We start from the raw sequence: 15,741 nt of genomic DNA on the forward strand, positions 1-15,741 counted from the left end.
CTGTGTCAGCCCGCGGACGGTTGTGTTGCTGTACGGCAGAAGTGGCCAAGGTGAGGGATAACCTTTTCGAGGCACAAGCACCTGCGACTCCAAGGGCCCGTGGAAGTACAGCGCGGGCAGGGCCCGGACACCACCGCCGCCGCTGGCCGCCACGCACAGCCCTCGCCTCCGCTTACGGCGGCTTAGTAACACCGACCGAAATAACCTCGCCGCGCTCCCCTGCCGCCCGACGAATCGGGCGAAGGTAGCGGGGCTCCGGGGCTCGCCCCGCCGCGAAGCCGCGTTCCGTCCCCCTCCAGGCCACCGCCCGCAGCCGCCAAGGGGCCGCCCGCCAGCCCCGCGTCCATGCGCAGCCGCGCCCCCACCCCGCCACCGGCCGTACTCCTCTCCCCGCCGGAACTGACGTCTGAGGAGCTTCCGGGGGCGTAACGCGGAAGGGGCGGTGGCGGGCGGGAGGCGGTGACGGGGGCGCCGAGAGCAGGGCGGCCCCGGGGCTGGAGCGCCTCCCGGGCTGGAACGTCTCCCGGCGGCGGGGCCCCGCGGCGCGGCCAGGCCCGGCCTCCTCGCCATGAACATCGACGTGGAGTTTCACATCCGCCACAACTACCCCTGGGCCCGGCTGCCGGCCAGCGTCAAGCAGGTGCCGGCGGGTGGATAGGGCTCGGGCTGCCGAGCTTCTGGGCCGGGAAAGCGGAGGGCGGGGGGGGGCGCCTGGCAGTGTGCGGGGGGACGTGGGGACTCAGCCCTGCCTGCCCCGGGGGAAGGCGGGCGGCCATGGCCACGGGGGCCGTGGGACGTCGGCGTTGCGGGGGGAGGTGTGTGGCTGTGGGGAGAGGGGGGATATGAGAGCGGGCTTTCTGTGGGGAGAGGGGGCTATGGGGAGGGTGTGGGGCTTTCTGTGGGAGAGGGAGGCGTGAGGAGGGTGTGGGGTCTGCATGGGAAGTAGGGGAGGCGTGGGGAGGGTACACGGCCCCTCTGTGAGGAGGGGGGGATGTGTTGGAGGTGTCTGTGGGGAGAATGGTGTATGAGAGTGGTGTGGGGTGTGTATGTGAGGAGTGGGGCATGTACACGTGTGTTTGGGGGGGCCTCAGTGAGGAGAGGGGGACATAGCGATAGCTTAGGGTCTCTGTGGGCAGAGGGAGATGTGGGGGTGTGTGAGGTGCTCTCTCAACTTGTGCAGACACAAGGCCAGCTCAGGCAGGTATCCCCCATGCAACCCATGAATAGTGTGAGCTGAACCAGGACAGGTGTCATCAGAGACTTGTGCAGCCCTGTGTCTCAGTAGCCAGGGAACTGTTGCAGTGAGTGGCTCGTGGAAAAGAAAACCTCATGAAATTTTGATTTGCTGGGTTTAGTGGGCCTCTGACAGCAGAGAGGAGGTATTGTGTCAAGCTGAAGGGATGGTCTCGTCTCCAAAGTCTTATTTATGCTGCTTGAAAGGAGATGCTGAAAAACAATTCCTGCTCTTGTACAAAGGAAGGATGGAGAGGATGAGTAGTGGCTGGAGGCCCCGAGTAATTGAATTCCTTGAGTTTGAGATTTCAGGAGCTGAATGATGATTTCTCTTTACCTGCCTAGCAGAGTGCCATACTGTTGGCTACGTGATTCAGGATAGAAAACGTACTAGTATTTGGTGCATTATTTACTTTAATGTAACTTCTGGAATGCTGTTTTGTTTACTGGAGTGTTAGAATATTCCTTAATAATTTTGTACTTTGAATGAATACTTGGATTCCTCTTTGGATAGTTAATCAATTATGGACCCTGTCTGTGATATCAGGTGTTTCTTTTCTAATACCTGATTCTGCAGTATGTGTGCAACTTACTTGTTTATCCCATGTATGCAGTAAAGTACCTTTTTATGTAAGGATCCTCTTTAATATGAGCATCAATGAAGGAACCAGGAGAGGGAAAAAAAAAAAACCAAACCAGATTGCTTGTTGTTGATGCAGAGTAGAAGAGTCATGTGAAGAGTTTTGAGGGGAGAGTTTTTGAAATAAGGCATTTAAAGCATCAGCTAAAGTTCTCTTCTAATTTTCTTTCATGACAGTCAAGTAATGTGCTGTACTTACACCTTAATCTTGTGATCTAAGATCACTTGATTGCCTTACTTGTGTGAAGCTACAACTTGAGCTGTTTCATTATTTATTTTTTGCATTATACATTTCTTAGGTGCAGCAGTTGAAGCTTCACGTGTCATTCACCATGCTTGGTTTATGCTACGCTATTTCTGGGTAATTCGTCAAGGCTGTAAGATGCTGAATACTTGGCTAAATGCTTGATCCTTCATATATTACAAAAGACAGTTTAAAACCTTTGATTTGAGATTTAGATGCTCCCTTTTTCATCAGAATGGTCCTAGGAAAAAGAAAATCTAAAGATTATTGCTTAAATCTGTGTCCTGTGTAGTGAGACCTATTTAACTAAAGATACTTTTGAGCTCGTACAGAGACTGAAGATCCTATCACTGTATTGAACTGGGGGACTCCCTGAGTAATAACTGCCTGCATGTGTTTCCTCATAAGACACATTGCAGTGGTTTAACTGAAAGGGGTTTTGTGCATGTCAGCTAAAAGGCCTTTATGTTTTCAAGGGTCTTGGAAACTCTCAGAGGGAATATGAAAGGCAGGTCGTACTCTACAGCATCCGCAATCAGTTACGATACCGGAATAACTTAGGTGAGTAAAGAAGCTAAGTAACTTCTAATTGCTACCCAATTCTTCTGTGTGGAAGCTTGTCTTTACTGTAGAACTGCAAGAACTAGCCCCCTTCAGAGGTCCCTCCTTCCCTGAAAATAAGTACTTTTAAATGATAAAACACCAAGAAAAGTCTTGACTTTTGAGTCCGTTTGTCAGCTTTTCTAGCAAAGCACTCTTTAAGGTTACTGAGTTGGCAGGTGGAACTGAATTCCTGCTGTAGTTATGCTGCCCTTTTCCAAGAAATTAAGAGAAGATTTGACTAATAAAATAAAGCCTGTCACTAGATGAGATGCAGACAGTTGCCCTGGCTCACGTAAGCTATTGGCTATGACTTGTTTGCAGACTTTCAATTTATTTTGCGTTGACTGCATCCCCTTTTGTCTTCCCAAAGTAGATAATAGTTTCACTAATTAAAAGATAATTTTCTACAGCCTGAATGAGTTCTGTCTCAATGGGCCACTTCCTGGTAACCTGTAAAATAAATCTGCTCTGTTCTAATGTCATCTTTAAAGGCTCCGAGAGTACTTCTATCCTATGTAGAAATCCCTGGATGCTGAATGCCCTGCACCACTCCTTTATTTTGTTTTTAGTTTTCTGTCAATTGCCATTATACTATTTTTGATCCTTTTATTGTGACACTTTTTTTTTTTTAATTCAACTTCATATAACAGCGTAACTTACTTTTTTTTTTCCCCCTTGTAGTTAAGCATGTGAAGAAAGATGAACGTAAATATTATGAGGATCTCTTAAAATACAGTCGAGATCATCTCATGTTGTACCCTTATCATTTGTCTGACATCATGGTAAAAGGTCTGAGAGTAACACCGTTTTCATATTACACGGGCATAATGGAGGTGAGTATGAAACTATGGCGAGAATATGTTGTTTTCTGTCCTAGAGATGTTGGTGACGGCCCTGTAATGCATGCAAGGCAGTGTCATGTAGTTTGTTTGCTTTTGGGTAGGGTATGCTAACAACTAAGGAAACAGTAAGGAACCTTTCTAGAGAACATCTTGAACCTGCAGATTTTTCCCTTCTGCCCCTGTAAGCCTTTCAAGAGCTGAACTTTGTCATGTGGAACAGGGGTGGGACTCACTCTGAGGCCAGTCTTTCTCTTTCGATGTTTGAGATTGTGACTCCTCACTTCGAACGGTAAAAGAAATGGATTCTGTTAGATTAATAAAACAAAGAATTTCCATTTTTAAAAAACAGTGCATTTGAACAGTTATTTTCTTTTTTGAACACTTAACCATGTTAGAAGCTTTTTCAAAAGATTGAAGCAGATCCTTTTCTGTGAGAACAAAGATGGTTCTGTTTTCTGTCAGCACTCTGGCAACCTTATTTTCATTGGATATCGGAAGTGCTTTTTTTATTTTCGTATAGTGATTACAGACATAATGGATGAGTTGTTACCTTACTCTGTTATTAGCGTTAGCAATTCCGTGTGCCGGTGGGGTTTTTTTTGTGAAGACAGATACAGGATTTTATCTTTATAATTCTGTCAATCAGCATTTTTCTTTGTAAAGCTTACATTAAACAGAAGTCTCTTTTTTTATGTGTTCAACTTCTTGTTTAATGATTAATCAAGTAATTGGCAAGTTCGATAAGGTAACTGACTAATAGATTTGTTTTAATTTCATTTTGTTCTTAAAAAAAAAAAAGGCAGGCAGAATTTTGGACCTGCTTCTCTGAAACAACTACTTTCTTGTTGCAACTAAGTTTTCTTGTCTTATTAAGGATATAATGAACAGTGAAAAAAGCTACGATTCATTACCCAACTTCACTGCTGCTGACTGTAAGTATTATGTAGTTGCGTTACTGCTTTCAATGAGTTGGGAATAAGGAACTTCTGAAAGCGGTTTTGCAGGCATCTGTTTGCTTGAACATAAGCATGTGAATGAAGGTGCAGCATTTAAATAGTGATATTAAGGAGCATGTGCTCTCCATACAGAGTTCTGTCCATATGGTCAGCACTGGAACTGGGCTAGTTTGAGTACAGATAGGAATGATGCAAAACCTTGTGCAGCTGCTGTCCTTCCTTGTATTGCTTTCTTGTTTGCTTGGACTTCTGGATGGAAAGTCTTACTGGCCATTGTGCATCAGTAAGCTGAGCTCTTGGTCCTTTCCTAGTGCGGTTTTTAGCATGTGTTAGGCAGAAAGTTTTAGGAAGACACTGAAAGGCTATTGACACTCATGTGAATTATCATTAGTGTGGACTGAGGGATGATGTACCAGAAAAGAGAGAGAAGAGTATCTGGTATTTTATGACACTCCTGGATGTGTCAGATGTTTTAACCTGCTTTCTATTAGACTGTTGTGGGTATGAGATGGGGAGTTGAGGAAAGCAAAAACGTTGAACCTGGTGGAGGAGAACAGAGTAAGAGCAATAGCCTACTGATAAGTCTTATAGAGGAAAATGCAAACTGCTGGTATAGGGAAGGTGTTAATCAAACCTGCCACTGCTAAGTTATTTATAGCTAAAGACTTCAATCCTCACCTTCGGTGTGAATTTATATAGTTCTCTTTAAGGATAGTGTGTAGATAGGTGAGGAGTAGCTTGCACCTTTTGAAAACAGTTGGGTTTTTTTGTTTTGTTTTGTTTTTTAAAAGGATATTGTCAGTTAAGTGTACTAATTTGCCTCTATGTAATGTCGTCACTGGGGAAACAGATAAGGAAAAACTTTTTTCCTCAGCACCATGTAGCTTGTTGGAAATCTAGTGTTACTCAGGAGTATGAAGAGAGGAAAGACTTCTCTGTGGTGTTTCCCCCCTCCCCCAGCAATTCTGTTATTTTAGCAGCAGCTGTAGGTCAGTGACTGTGGTATAATTAAGTTAAACATATTTGTTAACATTTTAGCATAAAAACTAGTGTCAAGCTAGAAAGAGTTAAAACTGAGATGTAATATGGGTTAAAGCTAATGAGTGGCTTTCCAGTCTCTGTTCATAGTTCCTTAATGGTTGAAGACTAGAGATTATAGAATTAAATTTTGATTCAGTTTAACTCAGCTAGATCTTAATCATCTTCCTTAGAGGCTTATGTGGCCGTTTGTGCTCTAATTCTTAGTTTAGAGTTCTAATCCAGTGCATGGTGTGGGATTTATTAGGGGGAAGAAAAACTATTGACCAAAGCCTGGTACAACTTTAGTTCTGTTAATATGAAGCGTAGTTATTCCTTGTTGTTGTGAGTGTAGGAGAGAAAGGGGTTGGATTATTCCGTGCTACCCTGTGACTTGAGAGCTGTGGTATGTTGGTTTTTTTTTTAACCTGTACAGAGTAAATGAATGGGGATGGATTCTGGTTTTAGATGCATGTGGTTCTTTGTCAAATTCAGTTAAAACTGAATTTAACTCCTATAACTATCCTTTTATTTGGGGAAGAAAGAGTAATTAAAAATATTATAATGAAAGTAGGTCTGATTCTTTGAAGAATGTTTTATGTATCTTCAGCTTAAACCTGTCTTAAGAGAAATAAAACCTTACTTATTTTTCAGGTCTAAGACTTCTTGGTATAGGAAGAAACCAGTATATAGATCTAATGAACCAATGTAGGTCTTCAAAAGTAAGTTTGTCTTTAATTTCCTCTCCCTTTCCTTCCCTCCTCCCCCCCATATTATTTCATAGGAAATGAAGAATGGCATAATTTCATGGATCTGGTTAGCTTAATAGTATGGCTAATTGAATGTGACATAGTGTATTGCTAATTATATTGTGTTTCCTGAAGGTAATAAAGAGCTTTTTAATGTAAAATCAAAGTATACTAAAGAAAAATATATTTAGTGCTATGTCTTTTTTTTTTCTCCTTTTTTCAAAACGTATATTTTCAGAGCTAAATTTACTTTATGGCACCAGATAACTAATGTCTCCTGGCCAGTATAAACATGAAATAAAGATACTGATTCTGGAAGAATTATTCCATGTTTCTATGGGTGCAGTTGAGATCAGAGTTTATTCTGGGAGAGTCTTCCATCTAGGTATAAATTTTTGTAGTATGTCTGTTTTTCTCTGAGACAATGGTAATGAGTGTGAACAGGCATCCTTGCATGTGAACAGCACATGTGGAAAACATTGTAATGACTGATGATAAAAGTAGGCCTTTTAGTTTGCAACAGTTCCTTTCTTTTTTCAGGAAACTCCTAAGTGCTGTTGCAGTGGCTTCACGGTGCTCTTTCAACCAAAAGTGTGCTTACCAAACATGAAGTTGATAGAGTAAACCGAAAAGTAATGGCTATACAATGGAAGAAAAGCTATTTAGGTCTATAAATAAACAGTACCCTCCAATTTTTCTTTCTTGGACTGAAATTCACTGTGCTTTTTTAGCATCATGCTTATTGAGAATGTAGGGTACTTTGTCCTTTAAAGTAAATAAAATGTTCCTAAAATGTTTTTTTAAGACCAGTGAACTTCTTTGAAATACCCCATTTGTATACTTTGTTTGCTATGCTCTCTTACCTGTTCACATCAGAAAATGTCATAAAGAGTTTAAATTTGGACTTGATCCTAGTGTTTGAATAGTGTGGTTTTTAATTAGTGACACATACAATATGGGTTTATGTGAAGATTTAACACAGATTAATCAGATGTAAATATTTTTTTTCCTTCCCATTTTCATATGATTTGAGGGAGGAGAGAAATTTTTTTTTCCGAACAAGGGTGTGCTTTTACTAAATGGCAAGGCTGATAGTATTTATGTGTATCCAGTCTGTGAATATAATGTACTTAAAAATGGATGTTTATAAAAATCAGCTTATATAAAGGTAGATGGCTGTCTGCATGTGTGAAGTGCTCTTTATTACTATCTCAAATGGACTGTACCACTGCAGAAATTTTTCAGAAGGAAAACTGCTCATGATCTCTTACCCATGAAACCCGTGGAGATTGCTGTAGAAGCTTGGTGGGTTGTGCAGTCTGGCTACATCACCGAGGATGACATCAAGGTATTTTAGTATGGATTGCATCTCTAATTTTGGTTGAATACTGGTAGTCCCTGAAAACAGTGGCTTACCTTCTGCACTGCGTACCATGCTGAGGTGGTTTTCTGTCAACCAGTCTGTGGTAACTAATGTGCACGATGATGTGCTTTGTAGGGAACAAGCAACAAAATATGTTTTCTTAAATTTTATACTTAAGCTCTGACAGCTTGGTTTTGACTGAAGCTTCACGTTCAGTATAATTAGAATTAGAATGTTAGTGGACTTTATTTTATATATATTGTTTCTGTTCCTTGTGTGTCCTTATTTTTTTTTTTTTGTTGTTTGCATGTGAAAAACTTGTGAGCTGACTAAATTCTACGTCCATTCTCAGTTTCTTTTAACAGTCACCTGGCCATTTGATCTGATTTAATTCCTTCTCTGGAATTCTTTTGTTTAGATTGTGACGTATTTAAAGCAGTGATGGAATCTTTTTTTTTTTGTCTACTATTGGGAGTATCTTGGGCAGTAGCTACTTATATTCTGACATCCTGTCAACCCAGAGTGGTTAACCTGAGTCACGTTACTTTGATATTGTAATGGATGTCTTTCTAGGATGGTTCCAGTTGTGTGGTTGAACACTCAGTTTATACTGTGGACTTCACTTGCCAAATGCCTGTGCAATTAAGTACCATTTCTAAAGCATACATAACTCTGGGCCGAGTAAAAAATTTTAAGACTTTATCAGGAACTGCAGTGAATTCTTCAGTGCAAATATTTTGATTAAGAGCATGAGTTACTTCCTACATTCTTACTTATGATTGACATGAGGCTGTAATGTTTTTGGATTTTTTTGAGTGGTATTAAATAAGTTGCATAGACTCATTTCTACAAAAGACTAACATGATTTCTTTTACCTAGATTTGTACTACGTCAGAGAAGTCTGCTATTGATAAGATAATTGATTCAGGTCCTCAGCTTGCTGGCTCATTAGACTTCAATGTAGTGCACAGTAAGTGTTTAATGGACATTCCTTTTCTGTTTGTAGATCTTGCTCAGTAAATTATAAGAGTAGGAATAAAAGGGGATGTAGACAGCTGAAGCATAAGAGGAGTTGGAGGAAAATACTCAAGAGCTTGTACAGGCTGCAGTCTAGACTTGTAAATGATTTAACAGTGAGCCATTAGGAGCTGTTGCTCTGTTATTGTTTGAGTCAACAAATTCTTTCATTAGAAACTGTCAGTAAAGATTGTGGGGGAGGCAGATGAGGACAAGAGAAACTAAAATTAAAAAAGTCGGAGTTTGGTAATCATGGGTGGTAAAACTTCACTGCTTGCTTTTCAAAGAAAAGTTTTTGTAATTTTGTACTGTTTGAACATCATGAAAATGGGGCTTAAATCTAAGAGGCTGTCTTGTTTCTCAAAGGTCTGCAGCTGTTACTGAAAAATGGTGTGCACGTGTTTCCCCATTTCAGCGTAACAAGTATTAGATATAGAGAAATCGTATTAGTCAAGGGAGTACAAATTCACTGACAAACTTCTTGCGAAGTTGATCTGTAAATGCTTGGCTTAGTACAAGCAATCAAATCTGTGCACTGTACTTTTGTTAAGAAACTGAGGCAGAATCCCACTGCCTGTTACTGAAGCAGAAGAAAACAATAAAAACAAAAGTGAGGCAGGTGAAATTCAAGAAAGAATATATCAGCTGTGAGGGCTGAATCTGAAGGAGAGACAGTGAAAAGCACCCTTAGCACATGGATGGCTTGTAATGTCATCCTGATCCATTAAAGCTGGTTTGTTGATACACATCGGTTTGCATAGCTGAGTATGTGTCACTGCCCATGCTGAACTGCAGTTGTGTCAGCATACATTCAGGTTAGTTGTTGGTGTACTGCAGGCATTTTATTTAAGATCTGGTTGGGGGTAGTAATTTTAATATATATAGTATAGATATACACCTATATACACACACAGAATTCACTCCAGCTATATTGTGTGTGTGAAACATCCTGACAATTTTGCTTCACGTGTTTAATAACACTTCACTGGAGGGTGTTGGTACACTTCCTCCCTGCTGTAATGAATATGGTGTAGATGGAGTGATATTGGATAATGTCAAAGGAACCACTGACAATAAATTGGGCTTATTTTGTACTGTGTAATTTAGCTTTATGCTTTACTTTTAGAGTGCAGCTGTTACATGCCTTCCTTAAAAACTTCTCCCTGGCATATCTTCTCTGCAGAACTCAGTTGAGATGCTTAGTGCTCAAATCAGTCTCTTGGGGAAAGTGTCATTTAAAATCTACCATATAATTGTCCTTATTGTATGCAGTGCCCCTCTGTATCTGCTGCAGCTTTGCCAATGCCTTGTGCTGAAGTGCCCCAGAACTTATTTTTGCGGTTGTATAAAAAAAGACTTTCTGTGAAGGTGTGTGGGAAGGACACATGAGGACTATCAGAACTGATGTGATTTAGTTTGTATCGTTGCTACAAAGTATGTGAGTTCCAGCCTGAGTTAGGGCAGATCTAAAATGTAGGCAGCATCCTCAGCTGACAAAACTAATTCAGGATAAAAAAACACCCCCTGTTTCTTGACAGTACAGTGATGATGGTGAAAACTAAGTTAACATTTAGGCAGGGCCACGCCCATCTTTGTCAAATGTAAGTGCTTCAACCGGTGGTCGTTCTGCTGTGCTCGATTTGTCCTGAAAGTACTTGTAGAGCTCCAAGTGTACTGCATCAGAGTGCAAGTAAAGAACTCTGGTTTAGGGTGACACCTGTTTAGTATTAGATGTGATTTATTGATCCATGCATTGCAAAGTAATATTCTGTTGCGGAGGCTATTGGGAAAAATTACTTTAAGTTCTGTATTTGCTGATGGGGAAGTCTACTTTGTATCATTAGTACTCTGGAAAATGCTTTTTCTAAAATTATGTGCTTTTATTTATAAAGGTTTGTATAACAAAGGATTTATTTACCTTGATGTACCAATATCTGATGACAGCTGTATAGCAGGTAAGTAAATATTTAGTGGTATTATACCTATGTTTTCTTGGTTTCATTTCAGTTATCCTGTAGTTGTCTGTCTTGGAAGCTGCTTATCTGTGTGCATGAGTTTGCTTAAACAAAACATTTGACCTATGAAATTTTTTCCTGACTAAATCTTTTCCACCCTCTTAAAACATTGTTTTTATTGTATATAGGATTTATTTCAACCTGAACTCTTAGGTTATTTTGTATACATATTTAGGTAAGATGAGATTCTTTTAAAGAGTCATGGCATGAATTAATAAGTACCCTGCCATATGTAATGAAGAAGAAGAATAGCACAGAGAAAGGTAGTTGCCTTACCAAAAGGACATGGGGTTTTGACTCCTGTTTTCTAAATACGTGCAACTTCTTTATAGATATTGGTTCCATCCTTCATGGTCTTGTCACCTCAGTTATAGTCATGCACTGTGTTTGGGGACTATGTAGGAGTTTAAACTAGCACAGCATATGGCTGCCCTTTGAACAACTCATTATGCTATGCTAGGTCTCAGGGGTTTCTGGATTCAGTATGATCTGCAAAGACATAAATTGTTTGGAACCTGGCCATGCAGAAGTACCTGTCATTGCTGTAATAGAGATCAGTTAAGTGAAAGTCCTCTAAATACAAGAGACTTACTGCTTAGGTAATAGCTTTGGGAGTCTCAGCTCTGGAGTGGGTGGATGAGGTGGGTTTTTTGTGTTCCACTCCAATCAGAGCCATGGTTTAATATCCGTCCACATTACAAAATCATTTTATGGGCTGGATGACTGGAAATTATCTGTAGTGGATGAGCTGGAGACTGCAAGGCTATGATATGAGGTAGAGTGGCTTTAGTTTTTTATCAGAAAACACATTGACAACCATTACTTTTGTTAAGGACTGGGAGAATTTTAAATACCGTGTACAATATCTTTAGGCTTTTAATCTTTATGGCTGGGAAATCCTCAAAGTTTCAGGTACCATGAAAACTAAATAAGTGTAAATTTTTTTTTCTGGTTTTATGCAGTTTCAGTTTAATAAACTTACCAAATTGTAATTTTGGAAGTAATTCTTCTTTTTAGTGCCACCCCTTGAAGGTTTTGTGATGAACAGAGTGCAAGGTGATTACTTTGAAACACTCCTGTACAAGATATTTGTTTCAATAGATGAGCACACTAATGTGGCAGAGGTAAGTAAAATTTACCCTGTGTCAGGGAAGTAGGAAAACTGAAAGGGCCCAAAGCACACTGCTGAAAATGCTTAATGCAGAGATATGGATCGATAACAAGTGATTTCATTTAGAGATATTGCCAGTCTTGACTATAACTTTTATAGCGCTTCAGGCTTGAAGGAGTACCTTCAATTCAGTGAAACAGTTCCATCAGCTGGAAGGAATTTATACCGGTGTGACTAATGTAGACTATTTTACACGAGCTAGAACTGGAACAGAGTCTGTTTTGCTAGTGTGAAATAAAGAAACAATTTTTTTCTTTGGCAGTGAAAACATTCAGGGTGTTGGCTTAAAGTAAGAATGTAACTTTTGCATAAGTATTTATGGTTTTAATATGAGAAATAGATTTTCATAAGATCTTATTCTTAAAACTTGGGGAATAAGCACCTGAAAAGTACCCATTAAATATATCCGGGATTTGTTTTCCTCTTTGTGTGTCTTCTGATATACATGATTAACCTAGAAATTACACAGTGGAAGATAACCTCATATTTCTTTTGCATTCTTTAAAGGGGAACAATTATGAGACTTCATCCCCTTTTTTTATCACTTTTGATGAAGACAAAATTGCTCCTACAAGTACAGGCTGAGTTTAAAAATAAACAAAACCATCAAAAAGATGACAAAGCTCACAAGTGGTGAATTACCTTATGTTGTTAATACTGTATTGTAGATTCTTCTTTTTTTTTTTTTTTTAGCTTGCAAATGTCCTGGAGATTGACTTATCTTTAGTAAAGGTATGTGTGTATAACGCATCTGTTGAACCTGATATGGAAAGTTCACTGTCTTGCAACCTGGTTTCATACAGCAGTTGCTTATTACGTGTATGTGTGTTTCTTCAGAATGCTGTGTCCATGTATTGTCGGTTAGGCTTTGCTCATAAAAAAGGCCAAGTAATAAACCTGGATAATCTTCATCCATCGTGGAAGAATGTTCCTTCAGTAAACAGACTGAAGTAAGTGTCTCCGTTCTTTCATAAAGCTTATTTTTCTCATTGAAAAGAAAGTTAGAACTAAAATCTAATTGTAAAGCTATTGGTTGCTTTCTTTGCCTTCTGCAACAACAAATCTCACTTGGCTTTCTAATGTGTATAATGACAAGAATACTCAATCCTCTCTTTAATCTGAGGATAAGGGGTGGTAATTTAGCCTGTAAGTTCAATGTACTACTTTTGTTGCTGTTACTTAGTGCTGGCTTTTTGACCTTTAAATGCCTAGTTGATCACTTTTAAGGCAGACAAGTGTACATTTGCTTTAAACTCCTGGGGTGAAAAATAACAGCTGTTACTGTGCTATTACGGAGACAATGTCTCTTGGCACTGCTGTCAGTGAATATATACATGAAGTTTGCTTGCTTGCTGTCAGGTACCATTGCAGTTCTGTCATTGACACTCTCGCATATATGTATATCTGTATCAAATCCTGGGAGAGTGATGTTAATACTAGTCAACAAATGGTTCTCTAAGTTGGAGTGCCAAGTTGCATTAATTAAGAATTGTCAGTTCAATATCTATTAAGCTATTTAAAATGGCTGCTATGCCTGAGTTTAATGCTAATTCAAGTGAATTAGATTTTTTCCATTGGATTCTTCAGTGATGGTGGTTTGATTTTTTCAGATCTCTTTTTTTAAAATCTGGTATTTTCAAACCCCAAAAAACCCCTTTCTGCCGAAGCTAAAGCAAGACTCTGAGAGACACCAAGCTTGACTGGTTTAGGGCTTAGAAGTATTGAAAGGCATGTATCAAGTATGCCTATGCGTAGGCTACTAGCACTGGAAGGCAGAGATACTTCTCTGGTACTACAGTGACCGCTAGATGTGGATTTTAATTCACATTAATAGGAATACTTTGGACCCACAAAAGATGCTGCTTTCATGGGACAGTGGGGAAAACAGAAGTCCTGTACAGGAAGCTGGGTCATCAGCCACAGATACAGATACCAACAGTCAAGATGATCCAGGTTAGCACTAATAGTAAATTTTAATACATTAGGATCAATTATTTTTATATTGCTGGAGTGCCATAGGCTGTTAAAGGGGTCTAGAAACAAGTAAAACACAGATTGTGTAAATCCTTTTTTCATGTGGAATATACAGTGGGGGAGGTTGTGTCTATTTCTCAGTTTAAGATTCTTTAGCCAAACAGCTTTTTTTTTTCTGAAGATGAGGCTGATCTGTATTATGGATATCAACTGATGCAGAGATACCAACTTCTGAATTAAGTCAATCAGTAGTTTATTAGTGATAAGGGAATTCTGTTCTACTCAGTATAGCAATAACTGATGGGTTTTTTCTTCTTTTGTTAGTAGATATGACTTAAACTTGATGATTTTATTTTTAAATAAAACAAATGTGATCATATGTTTTCTTTTTGTTCTCTATTAGCTGAAACAGCCAGCGTGAGCAGCCTGAATCTGTCTAGTGGACACACAAAGCGTATTGCCTTCCTGTTTGATTCTACTCTCACTGCCTTTTTAATGATGGGAAATCTTTCACCAGTATGTCAAAATTGTTCAATGTATTATGCCAAGAATAAATATGTAGAGTTTTAAAATCCTTTGACTTCAATATAATACAGCTGTAATTATTTTTAAAAAACTTCTGTATTGTTCATTGTTAAGAAATGCTTTTGCTTAATAAAACTTTTACTTTCCCATTCCGTTCTCAAAGAATTACGACGGTTTCATTTTGTTGTTCCAGAATTTGAAAAGTCACGCAGTCACTATGTTTGAAGTTGGGAAACTGTCAGATGAGAGTCTTGACAGCTTCTTGGTGGAGCTGGAAAAGGTAATGTTACATGTTTGACCAAATGCTTTTTCAGCACTTCGGGTGTTAAGGGGCCATAAAACTCCATTTTTTTCATTGTGTAAAACTGCTTATTTAACAATCCAGTGATAAGAACAAGCACCTTATCATACCGAGCCTAAGTAGTTCAGTTAAAATGTTTCTTATTCCCAGCGTTTATACCTCTAGTGACTTTCAGGGACACTCTGTGCATGTGTATGAATGTGGTGAGTCTGGTGAGCAAAGTGAGTTCATGAACTACATTTGCCCAAGTCTGTGTACACACACCTGCATTAGGGCTTGTTCAATGGAAATCACTTTCCTTTTAGGAAGGTGTTAATGTTTCTGAAAGTCTGCACATCATTTTTGTAGGAAAATTTGACCATTATGTGCTGGAATGTTTAACCTATTCACTTAAAGATAATTCTAGAAGGACAGCTGTAGAATTATGTAGGAGGACTGCTGTTCATTGCTGTATCTTTTTATACCAGTCAGGATGATTGGACATTTAAATCCTTTTACCTAAAGACTGAGTAGTACTTCTGGTTTATAGATATTGTCTTTGTGTACTTTTTGACCGTTTGACTAGCACGGCCAAGACTCACTTTTCATTTAATAGTTGCTATAAATCAGCTTTGCGTATAAGCTGCAGGGTTGTTTCTCAGTTAAAAAGCTTTAAAATGCTAATTTGTTAAACTTTCCTTTTGTGTAATTGATGCATGTGGAAACAACGTGCCACTTGTGTGCATTTATTTTGTTTCTTGTTTAGGTTCAAAGCACAGGTGAAGGGGAAGCACAGCGGTACTTTGATCATGCGCTTACGCTGAGAAACACAATACTGTTTTTGCGGCATAATAAAGACCTAGGGGCACAATCTGTACAGCCTGATCAACCAAGTAATGGTACTGTGAGCACTTTTGAGGAAATCCTTCTAAGTTTGTTTACTTACCCGCTGTGGACTCAGCTTTCTGATTAAGCTGCTATTTCAGAAAGTATCTTACTTGTTTTAAAGTATTTTGAAGCCAAAACGTCACTTTTTCATCATCTTTTTTGCCTGCATTACTGGTTTTGCCTGTTGAATGGCAGATTTGGTTGCCAAGGCTTGGACTTAACAT

General features: G+C 39.4%; 2 protein-coding genes across 4 annotated transcripts in view; one reads left to right on the top strand and one right to left on the bottom strand.

Moving 5' to 3' along the window:
- The window catches only part of ANXA13 (annexin A13), a 33,061-nt gene extending 32,491 nt beyond the window's left edge, over nt 1-570 (bottom strand). The window contains exon 1 of the mRNA XM_068397217.1: nt 1-570. Coding sequence (XP_068253318.1) covers nt 1-570 — 570 coding nt within the window.
- The window catches only part of FAM91A1 (family with sequence similarity 91 member A1), a 27,571-nt gene continuing 12,301 nt past the window's right edge, over nt 472-15,741 (top strand). For 2 of the 3 annotated variants that reach the window (XM_068396098.1, XM_068396101.1), the window contains exons 1-15: nt 472-640; nt 2,594-2,678; nt 3,402-3,553; nt 4,437-4,494; nt 6,190-6,257; nt 7,519-7,632; nt 8,527-8,617; nt 10,557-10,619; nt 11,697-11,803; nt 12,544-12,582; nt 12,688-12,800; nt 13,685-13,803; nt 14,228-14,340; nt 14,543-14,629; nt 15,396-15,528. In XM_068396098.1, the coding sequence (XP_068252199.1) occupies nt 569-640; nt 2,594-2,678; nt 3,402-3,553; nt 4,437-4,494; nt 6,190-6,257; nt 7,519-7,632; nt 8,527-8,617; nt 10,557-10,619; nt 11,697-11,803; nt 12,544-12,582; nt 12,688-12,800; nt 13,685-13,803; nt 14,228-14,340; nt 14,543-14,629; nt 15,396-15,528 (1,414 nt within the window). In that variant the 5' untranslated portion in view covers nt 472-568. Of the gene's footprint in view, nt 641-2,593; nt 2,679-3,401; nt 3,554-4,436; nt 4,495-6,189; nt 6,258-6,892; nt 6,951-7,518; nt 7,633-8,526; nt 8,618-10,556; nt 10,620-11,696; nt 11,804-12,543; nt 12,583-12,687; nt 12,801-13,684; nt 13,804-14,227; nt 14,341-14,542; nt 14,630-15,395; nt 15,529-15,741 lie in introns of those variants that run through there. The other variant, XM_068396099.1, reaches the window with a different exon arrangement.

Source organism: Nyctibius grandis, chromosome 3 (genome assembly GCF_013368605.1).
Source record: "Nyctibius grandis isolate bNycGra1 chromosome 3, bNycGra1.pri, whole genome shotgun sequence".
NCBI lineage: Eukaryota > Metazoa > Chordata > Aves > Nyctibiiformes > Nyctibiidae > Nyctibius > Nyctibius grandis.